Source organism: Ovis aries, chromosome 1, assembly GCF_016772045.2.
Source record: "Ovis aries strain OAR_USU_Benz2616 breed Rambouillet chromosome 1, ARS-UI_Ramb_v3.0, whole genome shotgun sequence".
NCBI lineage: Eukaryota > Metazoa > Chordata > Mammalia > Artiodactyla > Bovidae > Ovis > Ovis aries.
The window spans coordinates 166,047,865-166,063,923 of NC_056054.1; the positions used below are offsets into that span (position 1 = coordinate 166,047,865).

The following is a 16,059-nucleotide window of genomic DNA, read 5'->3' on the forward strand; positions in this document are numbered from 1 at the left end:
TTTGCAGAAAATGAAGCTGAATAAGAAAGTGACAGTAAACCATTTTAAATTAGATGGCCAGGAAAAACTTCTGAGAAGTTAACATTTGATCAGAAATCTGAATCATGTGAGGGGTGTGAAAAGGGCTCAAGGTTAAGGAAGCAGCAAGTGCCAAGTCTTGAGAAGGAGATTGTAAAGTCCGAGTGTAGCAGAGTGGCCAGGGAGAGAAGTGGGAAATGAGGTTAAATCAGATCATGACCTTGTAGTTCTGGCTTTTATCAAGAGTGAGATGAGACTCTGTTGGAAGATTTTAAAGTAGTTATACTAGATTTTATTTAACAGGGTAGCTCTGATATGGTGAGGGTACCTTTGTTAAGCAAACAAAGGTAAAAGGCAGACAGATCAGTTAGGAGTCTTGCAGTAATCCAGGCAAGAGATGCTGGTGGCTTGGATTAAGTTGATAGAGGTGAAGGGTTGGACTCTAGAGATATTTTAAAAGTTGTGGCAACTAGATTCATTGGTAATTTGGTATATGTAAGGTGTGTGGGAAAGAGAGGAACTAAGCTTTTTTTGTTTATCTTGAATATCTTGAGAATTGTCATTAACAGAGATGGAGAAAACTATAAGAGAAGCACATTTTGAGGGGAAGATCAGGATTTTGATCTAGATATGTTAAGTAAGAAATCTAAATCAGATGAGCAGTTAAATATATGGGTAAAATAATAACAGACATAAAATAATAAAACTTATTTTCTTATGCACATAATGAAACCAGTTCCAGACCGTTTTACCATAAATATGATAACATTGGAACAGTGAATTTCCTTTGAAACTGAGAGTTTCTTAGATTCTAATAGGAGCTTTGCTTTTTAGCTTTTAAAATACCTTTTATAGCTATTTAATCATCAAGACCATTTTGTCAGTCTTTCTCTAGAGTTACATACATAGAACATCCTGGAGTCCACCATGAATGGACAGTTGGATCTGAGTGGGAAACTAATCATCAAAGCTCAGCTTGGGGAGGATATTCGACGAATTCCCATTCATAATGAAGATATTACTTATGATGAATTAGTGCTAATGATGCAGCGAGTCTTCAGAGGAAAACTTCTGAGTAATGATGAAGTTACAATTAAATATAAAGATGAAGGTAAGAGTGTTTCTCAAGTTTTTAAAAGTCTAAGTATTTTATGTGTTCTTTTGCCTGTTTTTCATTGAACTCCGAATAAAAATTCTGTTTCCTCCTATGGTAATTGAGTACCACTTTCTTTTACTTAAGGGAATGCCCATGTAGTTAGTTATAAGTTAAAAATTTGCCAAGTGATTTATTATTAGAAGGGGGTTTTAAGTGATAGAATACTCACACATTTTTACAAGCCATTTGTTTTTCTCTTATGCCTGTACAATTCTGGCTTCCTTTTTGCTTTAAAACCAAACTTGCACTCATATTTCCTAAAGTGAAAGGGATGTTAGTATGTTTTGAATGAAAAAGGATTCATGGTCAGCTAAGTATGGAAATGCTGTTTTTTTGGCAAGAATTTTCAGAGCATGTATTATGCTGAAGTACTTTCTCAGTTTATGTGGTGTTCCCGGGCTAATTTGACTACAGAACTTTTTATGGAGATAGATTTTACTTGACAAATATATCATCAACGACATAGTGGAATTATATTAGTAGACTGTCGTTTTTTTTCTTTTTTGGAAACATAAAGCATTTGTTTATTATTGCTATAATCAAGGCAAAATCTCTTTAAAAAATTGGCCTTGATAATGGAAATATAATCAGAATCATTATTACTGCATTTACAGTTTGTTCTCTGCTGTTCGGACCGCAGGGTTTCACAGCTGCCTCAGTAGACTCTCTATTTTCTTTTGACCTGTCGTCTTTGTTAACATCTCTAGTGAAATTGGGCTTTAGGTGGTTACCAGTATCTTTATTACTGCTGAATTTGTTTCCAGTCTGTTTCCTCTTGATCTCAACACTTGGCGCTGGTATCCACAGCATCGTTTTATACTCTTATTTCTCTGACACTGTGCTGTCTCAGTTTTTCTTAGCCCTAATAGCTTCTTTGTTTTTCTCTGTGTGTCGGTTTAAAGTAATGTCAGCTGTTAGAATAAAAACCTTAAAATCTCAGTGGTTTAACACTCAAGAAATCATTCAGGGGCCCAGGTTGACGAAGCTCTAAGATCTTCAGTACGTGGCTTACCAGCTCACCTTGAGCATCTGCATTCAGCAAGCAGATGCATGAAGATGGAGTATAGAGGATCACATGGGAGATTGTACTCTCTAAGCCTTGAGGTGGTTTATATCATTTCAGCTCACATCACATTGACCAGACCCCAGTCACATGACTGTGCTGAGATGTTAGCGGGTTGGGAACTGTCCCTGGTTGGATAGCCACTTTCCAACAACTTACCCTATGGAAGGGGAGTATAAATCACTGATGGTCAGTTAAGCCAATTATTTCACTAGAGATGTAATATGCCTTTCATTTTTTCAATATTTCATATAATGTTGAAAAGTGGATGTGTGAGATGCTTAGTCGTGTCTGACTCTTTGCAACCCCATGGACTGTAGCCTGCCAGGCTCCTCTGTTTATGGAATTCTCCAGGTAAGAATACTGGAGTGGATAGTTAGATCCCCCTCCAGGGGATCCCTGACCCAGGGATTGAACTCACATCTCTTGTGTCTCCTGCATTGGCAGGCAGATTCCTTACCAGCTGAGTCATAGGGGAAGCCCCTTCATCTAATATTACCCAAAACTAATTTTCGAGTTTAGGAACAAAAAAAGGAGAGCGTTTTCTTCTTATTCTTTTCCCTAGTAACGGACTCCAGGAGTTGGTGATGGACAGGGAGGCCTGGTGTGCTGCGGTTCATGGGGTCGCAAAGAGTCAGACACAACTGAGCGACTGAACTGAACTCGTAACGTCATCTGTTTACAATACATTGGTTATCCCGTTTGGCTTCCAAATGTGTGCGTAAATGTGATCAGTTTGTTCTTTTTTTTGTTTGACTTTACAACTCAAGTTTTTAATGGTTTTACCTGAGATGATTTGCTCTTACCTCAAAGCTGGCAATGGACTTGGGCAAACTCCGGGAGATAGTGGGGGACAGGGAGGCCTGGTGTGCTGCAGTCCATGGAGTTATAAAGAGTTGGACATGACTTAGTGACTGAACAACAAAACCTGAGATGATTCGCTCTTACCTCAGAGTTGGCATATCTTAAACTAATTTCACTGTTTTAATGCCTTTCTTTTAACTCATTTTTGTTTGCAGAAGGGTCAGCCAACTCCTTCTTTAAAGGATCACATAATATTTTAGAATTGTGGGTCCTATAAGGCCTTGCTAATCTTTTTTCTAGAACTTTTTAAAAATATAAAAACTATCCTTAGTTTGAATTCTTTAAGCCAGAATTTATCCACTGATTGCAGTTTGTAACTCCCTAGCTTAGGGTATCCTCGTTGTTGAAACTGTCTTCTACATCTGGTTATCACACTGAATTTGTTTTTCATTGTGTTTTTGAGTGCTTTTTTAAATTATACAGATTTGTGTTCCATAGACTGTATTGGGTACTAGTTTAGAGAGCTGACTTAGGTAAAGAGTTCCTGATGTCATAGATACTCTTATTTCTGTTGGGAAAATGAGAAAAGAAAAAGACCAGTTATAGAAAATTTCCTTCTTTTACATATGTATTTAAAAATATGTTTATGAGTAGAATCCCTAAAGTTGAGCATTAGATGTGTGTGTTGTTAAAAAAAAAACAAAAACAAAAAAACACTGGTCTGCTGTAAAGAGATGATAAAACTCTCAGTTATGGCTTTTATTGCCATCTTTATCCAAAATAACCGGCCTAATCAGTGTTAAAATTGTGTGTCTGTGAGGATACCTTGCAGTGGCTTCTCTTCTGTTCTTTCTCTAGCCTTTTATTTCCTAGCCCTTTGAAAGGTTTTGAATAGGCAATTGATATGCTGATTATAGTATTCTTTATCCTTGGGATCTAGGGGATTTCAGATTCTTGTGTACAGGAATATTTTTCCTGAGGAGAATTGATGGTTTTCATCTCAGTGTTGAGATGATTGGAGACCTGAAAGGCTCAACTGTCTACCCATTTATTAGAACAATTTTGCAGAAAGTTTTGCAACCTTTTTCATTACTGTCATATATGGCTTTCCCTTCGTTTGTATCAGTGGTGTTTTACTGTACTTAGAATTAAAATTGAACCTTGAGAATTATTATTACCTTGATTTCTGATAAATATATTTAAATACTTTAGAATAGAAAAGATTTCAATCTAAACTGTAATTTCCTCCAGGTGATTAGTAGAAGATTACATTAATCTTAGCTATGTGTTGGCTCGTTTTATGAGAATAAGATAAATATTTTGCTATGAAAGAAATAAAATTAATTTAGTATCCTTTTGGATAAATACATCTTCCCTAGATCCTTTATGCTTAAAGGTTTTATGGAATATTCTCTATGTTCTGTGATCCACATTTTGCATTTTAATTGATACATATCCTAGCTTACTACTGATGCAAATCTGAAATTTTTATTTGTTTCAGATGGAGATCTTATAACAATTTTTGATAGTTCTGACCTTTCCTTTGCAATTCAGTGTAGTAGAATACTGAAACTGACATTATTTGGTAAGTGCTAAACTTTCTAATATATTTACTCTTCTTTGTATTTTTATGAAATACTTTTTAGTTTATTCCTTTTAAAGATTCAAAATTAAGTGATAATTTTTTCTTCTATATCAGAATTTTTAAATTTTAAGGCTTAACTATATTCTTTGAAGATTAATAGAAAGTAGACGTATTTTAAATAACCCATCTGCTGTTACCTTAAATAGTAATATATGCCAGTTGTATAAGTGTTTCCAGGATTGAAAATAATTTCTGGGTTAAAACTGCAATTTAGTTTAGTTCATTAAGAATATATAATTGTTTTCCAATGTAGTATGTTTTTACTTATTCTCAGGGTTTAATGGATAGGACTGATACATGAGTTTGAGCAAGCTCCAGGAGTTGGTGATGGACAGGGAGACTTGGTGTGCTGCAATCTGTGGGGTCACAAAGAATCGGACACGACTAAGTGACAGAACTGATACTTTTTTTAGACATTATTTTTTAAGGAGTGTTTTAAGATCTGAGATAGTTCTGATTAAAAAACAAAAACATAAGACTAAATTTAATCTTACAGATTTTATTTCCTTACAGATCATGACAGATTTGCAAGGCAGAACACTAAAGGGAAAAGATAGAAATGATTGCGAAGTTAAAGTAGTAGCATGATTATATGAAAAAAAAAATGTGGACTTTTTCCCTGGATGTTTTGGTTAGCATTTTTAAAAATTATGTAGCACTAACGCACAGTTCCATGAAATAGGATCAGTGGCCAGTTGATTTAATTTGTATTTATTTCATCTCCATCTAAGAAGGAGTGTATGAATCACTTTAAAATGATAAGAACAAAAACTACTAAAAAAAAAAAATAAAACATATCTCTTCCTACAATATTGAGTCTTAAAATACCTAACCACTTTTGGCCAGCTATCAGGCATTAGGTAAACTGAAAATCTTCATCTCAGAAACACTGAGAATGTACTGGATAAATGATACTGAATATATTTTTTGAATTACGCACCTGAGCTTGCTCAGGAATGTGAGGAAGATGTCAGGGACCAAAATATAATTGAAATTAAAAACCAGGGCCATAAGTACCAAAAGCTGAGGCTTGAGATTCTTTTGGTGGTGATGGTGAAGGTTTTAGTCTGCATAATCTAAGGACTTGTCACTTGGTGTCTACATGGTGTAAAAAAGCAGATTGTAGAAGAAAAATCTCTCTTCATTGGTGGAAGAAAAGTCAAGAAACTGATAAAGAAACTCTCATATATCCTCAGCTATCAGGGGTTTGTGAAGGCTCTCTTAAGGGTTTATAACCATGGTCCTTTGGGAACTCCCAAACCCGGATACCACCATGAAAAGTGTAAGAAACAAAGGCAAAAATCTTCTCTGGAGGGTATATGTTCTCAACTCAAATAACATAGGCTTCTCAAAGATAAAATCCTGTTGATGAACTTAAGAGTTCAAAACTGTAGGACTCCTGAAACATCCCTGTAAACAAGAAACAATGGGTACAACTAATAGTGGGATTAGATTTCTAAGAACTTGGTAGAAGTGTTAATAAAATATGTATTGTTATTAGACATAAAAGAAGAAATAAGAATATAAGAACTATGCATTATGGAAAAAACATTTAAAAAACTTAAGGTAGATAAACAACAAGAATCTATTGTATAGTATAGGGAATTATATTAAATATCTTGCAATAACTTATAATGGAAAAGAATCTGAAAAAAGAATATACACACATATATATATGTGTGTATAACTGAATCATTTTGCTGCACACCTGAAAAAGGAAAAATCTGTAATCAGAACTGTTAATACTCTTCTCTCCAAAACTGATAGATCAAGCAGCCTCAACATTTAAGCAAAACAGATACAGGCTTGATCGTGTGCATCTAGCAATCAGGGACAGGATTCAGTTTTGTTTTGGTGCATTTGCACATTTATAAAAGTTGACCATCTGCTAGGTTTTCCAGTGAGTCTCAGTAAGTATCAGAGAAGGAATATGTTAGAGATCATTTTCTCAGTTTCATTAGAAACTATTGGGCAAAAAAGATAACCCAAACTCCCATATTTTTGCAGATAAAAATATGCTTTTAAGTAACATACCATAGAAGAAATCATATTAGGAATTAGATTTCTATTAGGAATTAGTGATGACTTTTACATGACAAAGTTTTTAGAGTGTGCTAAAGCTAAATACAAAGGGGATAGTGTAAGTCCAGATAACTTAGAAAAAAGAAAATAATAAAAAGCAGAAATGAACTAGAAGTTGGGGGAATTGATGGGATCAGCAATTTTGAAGATATATAACTAGCAAACCTCTCAAGTTTACTGTTTTTTAAAAAATGACAGAAGTAAGCAGTATTAGGAGTGAAAGGGAGTTTAACCTCAAATATTAATACTTGCTGTGAAGGAGAATGAGCACCTTGGAGACAATAGCATGTCAGTAAAAATGTGTTAGAAAGGATATTTTGTAGGGCAGAGATCAAATTGCTAACATCCACTGGATCATGGAAAAAGCAAGAGAGTTCCAGAAAAACATCTATTTCTGCTTTATTGACTATGCCAAAGTCTTTGACTGTGTGGATCACAATAAACTGTGGAAAATTCTGAAAGAGATGGGAATACAGACCACCTGACCTGCCTCTTGAGAAACCTATGTGCAGGTCAGGAAGCAACAGTTAGAACTGGACATGGAACAACAGACTGGTTCCAAATAGGAAAAGGAGTACGTCAAGGCTGTATATTGTCACCCTGCTTAATTAAGTTATATGCAGAGTACATCATGAGAAACGCTGGGCTAGAAGAAGCACAAGCTGGAATCAAGATTGCTGGGAGAAATATCAATAACCTCAGATATGCAGATGACACCACCCTTATGGCAGAAAGTGAAGAGGAACAAAAAAGCCTCCTGATGAAAGTGAAAGAGGAGAATGAAAAAGTTGGCTTAAAGCTCAACATTCAGAAAATGAAGATCATGGCATCTGGTCCCATCGCTTCATGGGAAATAGATGGGGAATCAGTGGAAACAGTGTCAGACTATCTTTTGGGACTCCAAAATCACTGCAGATGGTGACTGCAGCCATGAAATTAAAAGACTGCAGCTTACTCCTTGGAAGGAAAGTTATGACCAACCTAGATAGCATTTTGAAAAGCAGAGACATTACTTTGCCAACAAAGGTCCATCTAGTCAAGGCTGTGGTTTTTCCAGTGGTCATGTATGGATGTGAGAGTTGGACTGTGAAGAAAGCTGAGCGCTGAAGAATTGATGCTTTTGAACTGTGGTGTTGCAGAAGACTCTTGAGAGTCCCTTGGACTGCAAGGAGATCCAACCAGTCCATTCGGAAGGAGATCAGTCCTGGGTGTTCTTTGGAAGGAATGATGTAAAAGCTGAAACTGCAGTACTTTGGCCACCTCATGCAAAGAGTTGACTCATTGGAAAAGACTGATGCTGGGAGGGATTGGGGGCAGGAAGAAAAGGGGATGACAGAGGATGAGATGGCTGGATGGCATCACCGACTTGATGGATGTGAGTTTGAGTGAACTCAGGGAGATGGTGATGGACAGGGAGGCCTGGCGTGCTGCGATTCATGGGGTCTCAAAGAGTCGGACATGACTGAGCGACTGAACTGAACTGAGTTTGTGTTAGATACTTTTGCATAAGGTTGAAGGAATGGGGCTTTGCTCTAGATTGGCTGTTGTCAGGAAGTAGGGGTAGTCCTATGATTAGGTAGTAATCCCATGATTTATGATTTACCTATTAGGTAGTAGTCCTATGATTTATCTTACTAAATCTTATCCAGAAGATATAGGGAGTGAATTGAGGCAAGCTTGCAATTGGTAAAATAGCATCACTCATAATTAGCCAGGGATGTTTGGTCGTTTTTGTGACATTTTGGTCAATGTTCTTGTGTCTGAGTTCTCACATGATTATGGACTGGCTTTCTTTTTTGTCTTGAGCTATATCAGTCCCAGACTGATCTTTAATGATAGTTGGTGGTGTTCTTTATTTGCTTTTAAAAAAAAGATTTATTGAGATGCAGTTGTACTGTTGGTCTGTTCTGAAATTGTTTATGTTCAGAAACCTACATGTGAATACCATGCCAGCTTAGAGCAACACAAAAGCCTGTCTTACACTACAGGGCCAGTTCTTAGCTTTCAGGAGCTGCTTTTCTTCTTTTCAGCTATTAAAGGAAAAACAGTAATACCCAGTAAAAGCCAGTAATTGATACAGGTAGGAAATTATATTGAACTTTCTCATAAATATATAGGTAGTATGTAAAATACTGGTGGATTAGCTTTTAAAAGCTTATATTGGTTTGATATTTGAAATATTCTACAAAAAATCTCCTTGAACCTTTATTTTCAAGTAGATGTCCATTTCTAGTTTGATGTTTCAGGAATTATAAATATGTAAGAGATATATATATATATATACACACACACACACACAAATTGTCAGTATATAAAATGCATTAAAAAGTTTGATTTTTTTAATAATCTCAGTGATGACAGTCTTTGTTGCTGGAAGACGGATCTTTTTTTTATTTTAGTTAGCTGAAAGTCATTTGGATAAAATGGGTAATTAAATGAAGTAATATTAACCTTTTTTAAAAAAAGCCCAATGATTTTTGAATAATCTGAATTTTTCTAGCTTGTGTGTTTCTTTTAAAGTAACTACTTTGAAAGACAGTGAGTGATGACGTGAAGTTGTAAATTCTGCATATTTTTTAAAGAGGTTACATTTTATTTAGGGCAGTTATTTTAGGTAACTAATTTTTTTGGGGGCAGGTCAGAAGTAGGCAAGAAGGATAACAGACCTACAGTCATATTATACTTTTAATAAGGTGTTTATTGTCTTATTTCAAGGCTAAAAAAAAAATTGTGTGAAGTAAAATGAGCTTTTGAAGGTACATAATTTCTATTAAAATAAAGCTTTTTGCAATTTTACTTTATTTCACTGTAGTTGAATTCTTTAATGAATTTTTTGGGGGCGGGGCTTATAGGTCATAAGCCATAGATCATCAGCAAAGACTGATGAATATTTACTTCTTCCAAAAATAAATTAGCAATGAAAATCCTTTCCTTAAAAAGTTATTTGAATGATATCAATAGGTATCTTGTTTGAGTTCAACTTTTTAAAGAAGTTAATTTTGATTTTTCCTTGTTACATATAAGTTTAAGAAAATGAATGCTTTTATTCCAGTTAATGGCCAACCAAGACCCCTTGAATCAAGTCAGGTGAAATATCTTCGTCGAGAACTGATAGAACTCCGAAATAAAGTGAATCGCTTACTGGATAGCTTGGAACCACCTGGAGAACCAGGCCCATCTTCCAGCATTCCTGAAAACGGTAGACCATGAAGTCATTTTATTCTGATTTATCCTTCTTATGACTTTTTGCACATTAAAAAAAAAATTCTTCAACAGGAGTAAAATGGCACCTCCATTGTCATTCTTTCATAGTTCTATGTCTGTGCTAATATTCAATATCTGTTTTCCCAAACCTGGCTGTTCATCAAGATTGTTGTGTTAGTCACTCAGTTGTGTCTGACTCTTTGCAACCCCATGGACTGGAGCCCACCAGTCTCTTATGTCCGTGGAGTTCTCCAGGCAAGAATACTGAAGTGGGTTGCCACGCTCTTCTCCCGGGGATCTTCCTGACCCAGGGATCGAACCCAGGTCGCCTACATTACAAGCAGATTCTTTACTGTTTGAGCTACCTGGGGAACCTTGTTCATCAAGATTACAGGGAGATTTTGTTGTACCAATTCCTGGATCTCATCATAGACCTCCTGGAGGGCAGGGCCGGGAATCCCATTGTTAAAGTGCTCCCTGGGTGATTGTTTTACAGGTAGTCTTAGACTCCTGGGTTATGACATAGGTCAGTTTTCAAATCCCTTTGGCTCTTGAACCCTTTACAGTGTTATAGTTAATTAATGAACCTTAGGAATGGAAATCATTTCTTGAGTTTTATGTGATATATGAAGTAGTTTCAAGTAAAAGTAATTTTAGGTTAGTACATTCAAATGTAATGTTTATCTTAAGCACAGTGTTCATAATATGCAAAAAAAAGTTTTTTCTCCCATTTTACAGATGATGTACTATTTATGTTATGATAAATATGGAATACTATTTATGTTATGTTATGACAAATTTGGAACTGAAAGTAGTTTGGGGACCAAATATTAAATGTAGACTGAAATTTAAATATGGCTTGAAAGTAGATTTTAAAAAACCTGCCGTCTCAACTTTTAATATTCTTAGATGTTGCACTTTAAAAATAAACACTTTTTAAAAATCACTTTTGTGTTTGCATGTAAGTTTCATAGGTTTAAAACTATATAGTGAAATAGTATTTTATAGATTCTGGATTTCTGGCTATAAAGGGCTTAATAGAAGATGATTTTGTGGAAAAGTAGCATTGTATAATCTCTTGTAACCTTTAGATTCTGAAATACTCTAAATTTTGGAGTTTAATTTGTAGTTATAGTTTAAATAAAGATGCCTTTCCCAATCATTTCCTGCTTCCTCCAGCCATATGGACTTGTGTTAATGGTAGGTGACCTGATAAATATTTGGTGATTGATTAGTAATTTCTAGTTCCACCTCTAGATTTCAGAACATTTTAAAAAGGTTTGCCAAGATACAATGAGATCTTTCCAGCCTCTTTATGATAAAGCCTTTGTATTCAGGTTGAAGCATATTGCCTTTTCTTGACCTGTCTCTCCACACAAAAATGAAAACCTTGACCATTTTCCCAGAAGAAATCATAGATGTCAATATAACAACACTTGCATATAATTTTACGGGCTTGAAGCATCTGTAGAGTATTATGAAACTTAGATCAAAATTCAATAAGTAGAGCCAGTACTGTGTAGAAATTACATGTAGATTTATAAGCTTTTTGGTTTTGGTGAGACAGCCTTTCTGTTTATTATTTCTTGCCACATACTGCTTTTCTTTATGAGTTTATTTCCATGTGGTCATATGTTTTATTGTTCACCTCTCACCTGTGTTAATGAAAGAGATGTTAAAAACTGGTTTCTCCTCTGCATGTTGGAAATTATATCATGTATTGTTTCTTTATGTGGCCATGCTTCTAGTCATTGTGTCCTGAGTTGCCTAATGAACTGAATATGACATTCTGTGTTTTATTTTTATAGGCACTTATAGCTTATTTTTTGTTTCTTCTCCCATACTTAGAAAGATTGCTTAACTCTTGACCCACTTTCATTTTATGAAGTTTCCTAAGCTTCTAAGCTGTTAGAACATATTCTGATTTAATAGTCTTCTCAAGGGGGGAAAAAAACAAAACTAAAAATAAGCTGCATCAGAAACTTTCAGAAACATCAGAAAGTCTAGTTCACCAGAAAAAAGTACCTGTCAGCTGTCAGAGCTCTTCAGAATCCTATGGCTTGCCCTCACCCAAAACATGCAGCTACCTATGTCCTTCAGCACTCTACCTCTGTAGTGGACTTGTTGGACAGTTGCTTTCCTCTGTGAGACAGATGATGTGTAGGTCTCCTTCAATCCTGGATTGACCTGTTGCAGTATCTATGCAGCAGCTACTGGAGCAGGTAGTAGGCTAGTTGGATATATATTGTGTTTCCTGATGAATTTAGTTTGCCATAAGTGGAAGGATGAATAGGTAGTGAAAGATAGCAGTGTGAAGGGAAATAATCCTAAAATTGGTGTGATATGCTCTTGGGATATGGTCTTGGAATTGAAGGAGGGAAGTTTGTGAGGAAGATGGATGACTGGCAGACATTTTAAAGGAGTGCTTATAAAAGTTTTCCTACCTAGATTTAGGAGATACTAATATAACTAGAGGAATGATAAGAAGAAAAGAGCTGCAAGCCCGTGTGTGCTTATAGTCCACTTGGTTCATAATATTTTTTCACAAGATCAATTTTGGTCGTAATCACAGAGATGATCTAATGCTCATTTGCTTGGTTGGTAACAGAAAGGAATTGATAACATCAGTTACTTCAGTAAATGGTTAGCAGTTTTCTTTTTGTTTACTTGTTTAGTTTGTTTTATTTGTAATACTTTTTTGATGTGTTGGCCTTAAGTATTTGTAATATTTTTTTAATATTACAAATTTCTATTTATAAAATGTACGTTATTCTTGAATCTCTTTTCTTTCACAAGGTAATAGTATAAATGCATGTTTAGAACCTTAGTATTCTTAGAAGAAAAGTGTGTGGTTTAAAATTTTTCCTGCTCATAGTGTTTAAAATTCTACTTTTCAAAATATTTTATTATGGAAAAATTTTAATGTATACAAAAGTAGGCATAATAGTATAATGAATCCCATGAACCCTCACAACTTTACCAGTTATCAACTCATAGTATCATGCCGTCTATACTCAGACATTTCCACCCCCCCATGTTATTTTGAGTGAATTTCAGACACATATCTTGTATCTGTAATAAGTATTTTAAAGGAAGACATTGTAAATTAAAATACGTGTTGGCTTGAGGTTTCCATGTACCAGTAGATAATGAACCAATAGGTAAGTAGAAGTAAAGCATAAAATTTGATAATCATAACTTTAGTTAAAATGCTTTTTATCATTTTAGAAAATAAAGCATTAGTGCACAGTATGTGCCTGATACTAGGATATATGTCATAGCACTCCAGAAAGAACGGTAAAATGTTTCTCTGTGTAAAGACGCTTGTATTTTTTTTTCCTCATCTGATAATTCTTAGGGAAGTATATAGGTATAATTTTTTATAAAAGCTATTACTTATCTTGCATTTCTTTTTGACCTTGCCCCCATTTTACAAAAAAAAGTATAAATAGCAACAAAGAAGAAAGGAAAATTACAATCCTGTACTCAGAGATACCCTCACCATTCCAGAGTTTATGCACATACGTATTTCACTGTCATGTATTTTTTAGGCCTTATTGAATATAGATAAAATAGAAACAAGTTTTTGCTTATTTCTTTTATAGATACTGTGGATGGTAGGGAAGAAAAGCCTGCTGCTGCTGATTCTTCTGGTAAACAGTCTACTCAGGTTATGGCAGCAAGTATGTCAGCTTTTGATCCTTTAAAAAACCAAGATGAAATCAATAAAAATGTCATGTCAGCATTTGGCTTAACAGATGATCAGGTTTCAGGTAAGTTAGTGCCTTCCTCACATCCTTTATTCTCCCTCTCCTTCCTTTCTTCCCCTTCTTTCTTTAATAGAAGAAACTTGCAAACGGTGAAGTGCTCAAATCTTAAGGGTTCATTTTAGTAAGTCTTTACATATGTATACACCTATGTAAAACACCAACAAGATCAAGATGCAGATGATTTCCAGCTCCCTGCAAAGCTTTCTCATGCCCTCTCTGTCAGTAGAACGCTTCTCTTTAATGAATAAACTTCTGGTTCAAGTAAATTTTACCAAAAGTAGAATTCAGAGGGTTTATTTTTTTTTTTAAATGAATCATTTTATGATCTTATTTCAGATTTCTTGCGGGACTTAAATTTTGTTTGATGGCTTAGTCTCTCTTCTGATCTTAAATTAGGGAAGTTTATTTTAAATGTAGAGTTCTGGACAGTTTAGTGTAGAAAGTGCCTTTATTTGAATGTTTTTAACCTTAAAACAGTGTCTTTACTGTGCTTTCTTTGTATATTTTGGGCATCATTTCTTCAACATTTTTTCTTCTTTTTATCTTTTGGGAGTCCCATTACACATCCATTGGAGAGCTTGATGTTATCCCATGGGTTACTGAGGTTCCTTTTTCTTTACTCTTTTTTCTCTGTGTTCTTCTGATTGAATGATTCCTGTTGATCTCTCTTCAAGTTGACTAGTGTTTTTCCTTCCATTGCCAATCTGCTGTTAAACCTTTCTAGTGAATTTCCCCTTTCTTCTCTAGAATTTCCATTTAGTTGTTTTTATAGTTTTAATTTTTTTTCTGTTAAGATTCCTTACCTTTTCATTCATTAATATTGCATTAGTATTAATCACTCAGTTGTATCTGACTCTGTGAACCCACCAGGCTCCTCTGTCCATGGAATTCCCCAGGCAAGAATAGTGAACTGGGTAGCCCATTTTTTTCTGCAGGGGATCTTCCTGACCCAGGGATCAAACCCGGGTCTCCTGCATTGCAGGCAGATCTTTACCATCTGAGACACCAAGGAAGCCCTTAGTCAGGTCGTTAAGATTTTATTTCTCTTCAATTTATTAAGGTATTTTTGTTTTATATTCTTGTGAGGATTTTTTTGTTATTGTTGCTCTAATGTTTACTCACACTACTCCTTTTTTCACCCAGAGTGAAGCAGCTGACAGCTCTGCTCAGTCCTTTCAGCTCTAGATTGTGCTTTTTATTCTGTACCCTCTTGGTGTCACCCTCTCCCCACCTAATTCTGTGGTCAACTCGGGCTTTGGAGCTTATATTCAGATTTTAGATCTCATTTCTTCTCATTCCTTCCTCAATGGATTTTCCTCAAATTTCTAGCTATGTAGCCAACCATGAAGTTAACACTGGTTTTCTGCAGTTGAAGCTGCAGAGAGCATGGTTTGCTATTCTTACCCATTGTAATTCCATTGAGGGTAAACTCTTTCCTGGTGTTCGCCGACATTTGGCTGACTTCCAATAATTTCAAGTAGTTGTTTTCTTCTTTTTTGACCAGGGTTTTAAATTGTTATTTTGGGGGAGGTTTCACCTGAGCAGTTTACTTTGTCATTATCAGTAGCTGGAAAAATAGGATTTTCTATTAATTTTCTTTTTCTTTGAGACTTTTATGGGGTTATTTATCAAAGAGAATTGTATAACATTCTGGAAAAGACAACTACTTGTATATCATGTATGTTGTTGGCAAAAGAAGACATCAGATAAGTGGTCTATCTGAAAAACAGAAACTTCTTGTAGATTAACTGAAACGCAAGTTAATATTACAGCTTCTTATTATTTAAGACTTCAAGATATGCCAGGCAGAGGGAATAAATAGTTATATACAAAGTTAGGCTTAAAAGTTTAATTAAGAATATAGTATAGACCAGAATAATATGATTACTATGATTCATATTGTATTTGAAGACCATTTTTCTGGTAGCTTTGTATGTTGAATTGAAGTAGGAAAAACTACACATGGAAAATGCCAGGATACTTTGTATTACTTTGGTTATGATGTGAAAAACTCAGTAGCAGTAGTGAATGTAGACATGGGAAGGAGGAATAAAGTATTAACGATAGAATAAGCAACATTAATAGCTTACATGCAGGGGAGAAGAGAATTGAAGCAGTATTTTTTTAGAATAATAACATAGTGTCTTTGTGTTACCTGTGTTACCCTTCTTGGGGATGTGTGTGTGTGTATTTGTCTGGATGCTGATAAATATCAGTGCCATGGTGGTGCACAGGAGTGATCATATGTTTCACTCTGGCACTCGTCAGTTTCTCTTGCATTGCCACTACCATTGTCCTAGTTTTAGGTTCTCATGAA

General features: G+C 35.1%; 1 protein-coding gene across 6 annotated transcripts in view; it reads left to right on the forward strand.

Moving 5' to 3' along the window:
• Nucleotides 1–16,059, forward strand: part of TFG (trafficking from ER to golgi regulator) — a 38,933-nt gene that overhangs the window by 11,151 nt on the left and 11,723 nt on the right. For 5 of the 6 annotated variants that reach the window (XM_060416849.1, XM_027979513.3, XM_027979521.3 and 2 more), the window contains exons 2-5: nucleotides 903–1,129; nucleotides 4,543–4,626; nucleotides 9,821–9,967; nucleotides 13,578–13,745. In XM_060416849.1, coding sequence (XP_060272832.1) covers nucleotides 946–1,129; nucleotides 4,543–4,626; nucleotides 9,821–9,967; nucleotides 13,578–13,745 — 583 coding nt within the window. In that variant the 5' untranslated portion in view covers nucleotides 903–945. Of the gene's footprint in view, nucleotides 1–902; nucleotides 1,130–2,802; nucleotides 2,955–4,542; nucleotides 4,627–9,820; nucleotides 9,968–13,577; nucleotides 13,746–16,059 lie in introns of those variants that run through there. The other variant, XM_060416859.1, reaches the window with a different exon arrangement.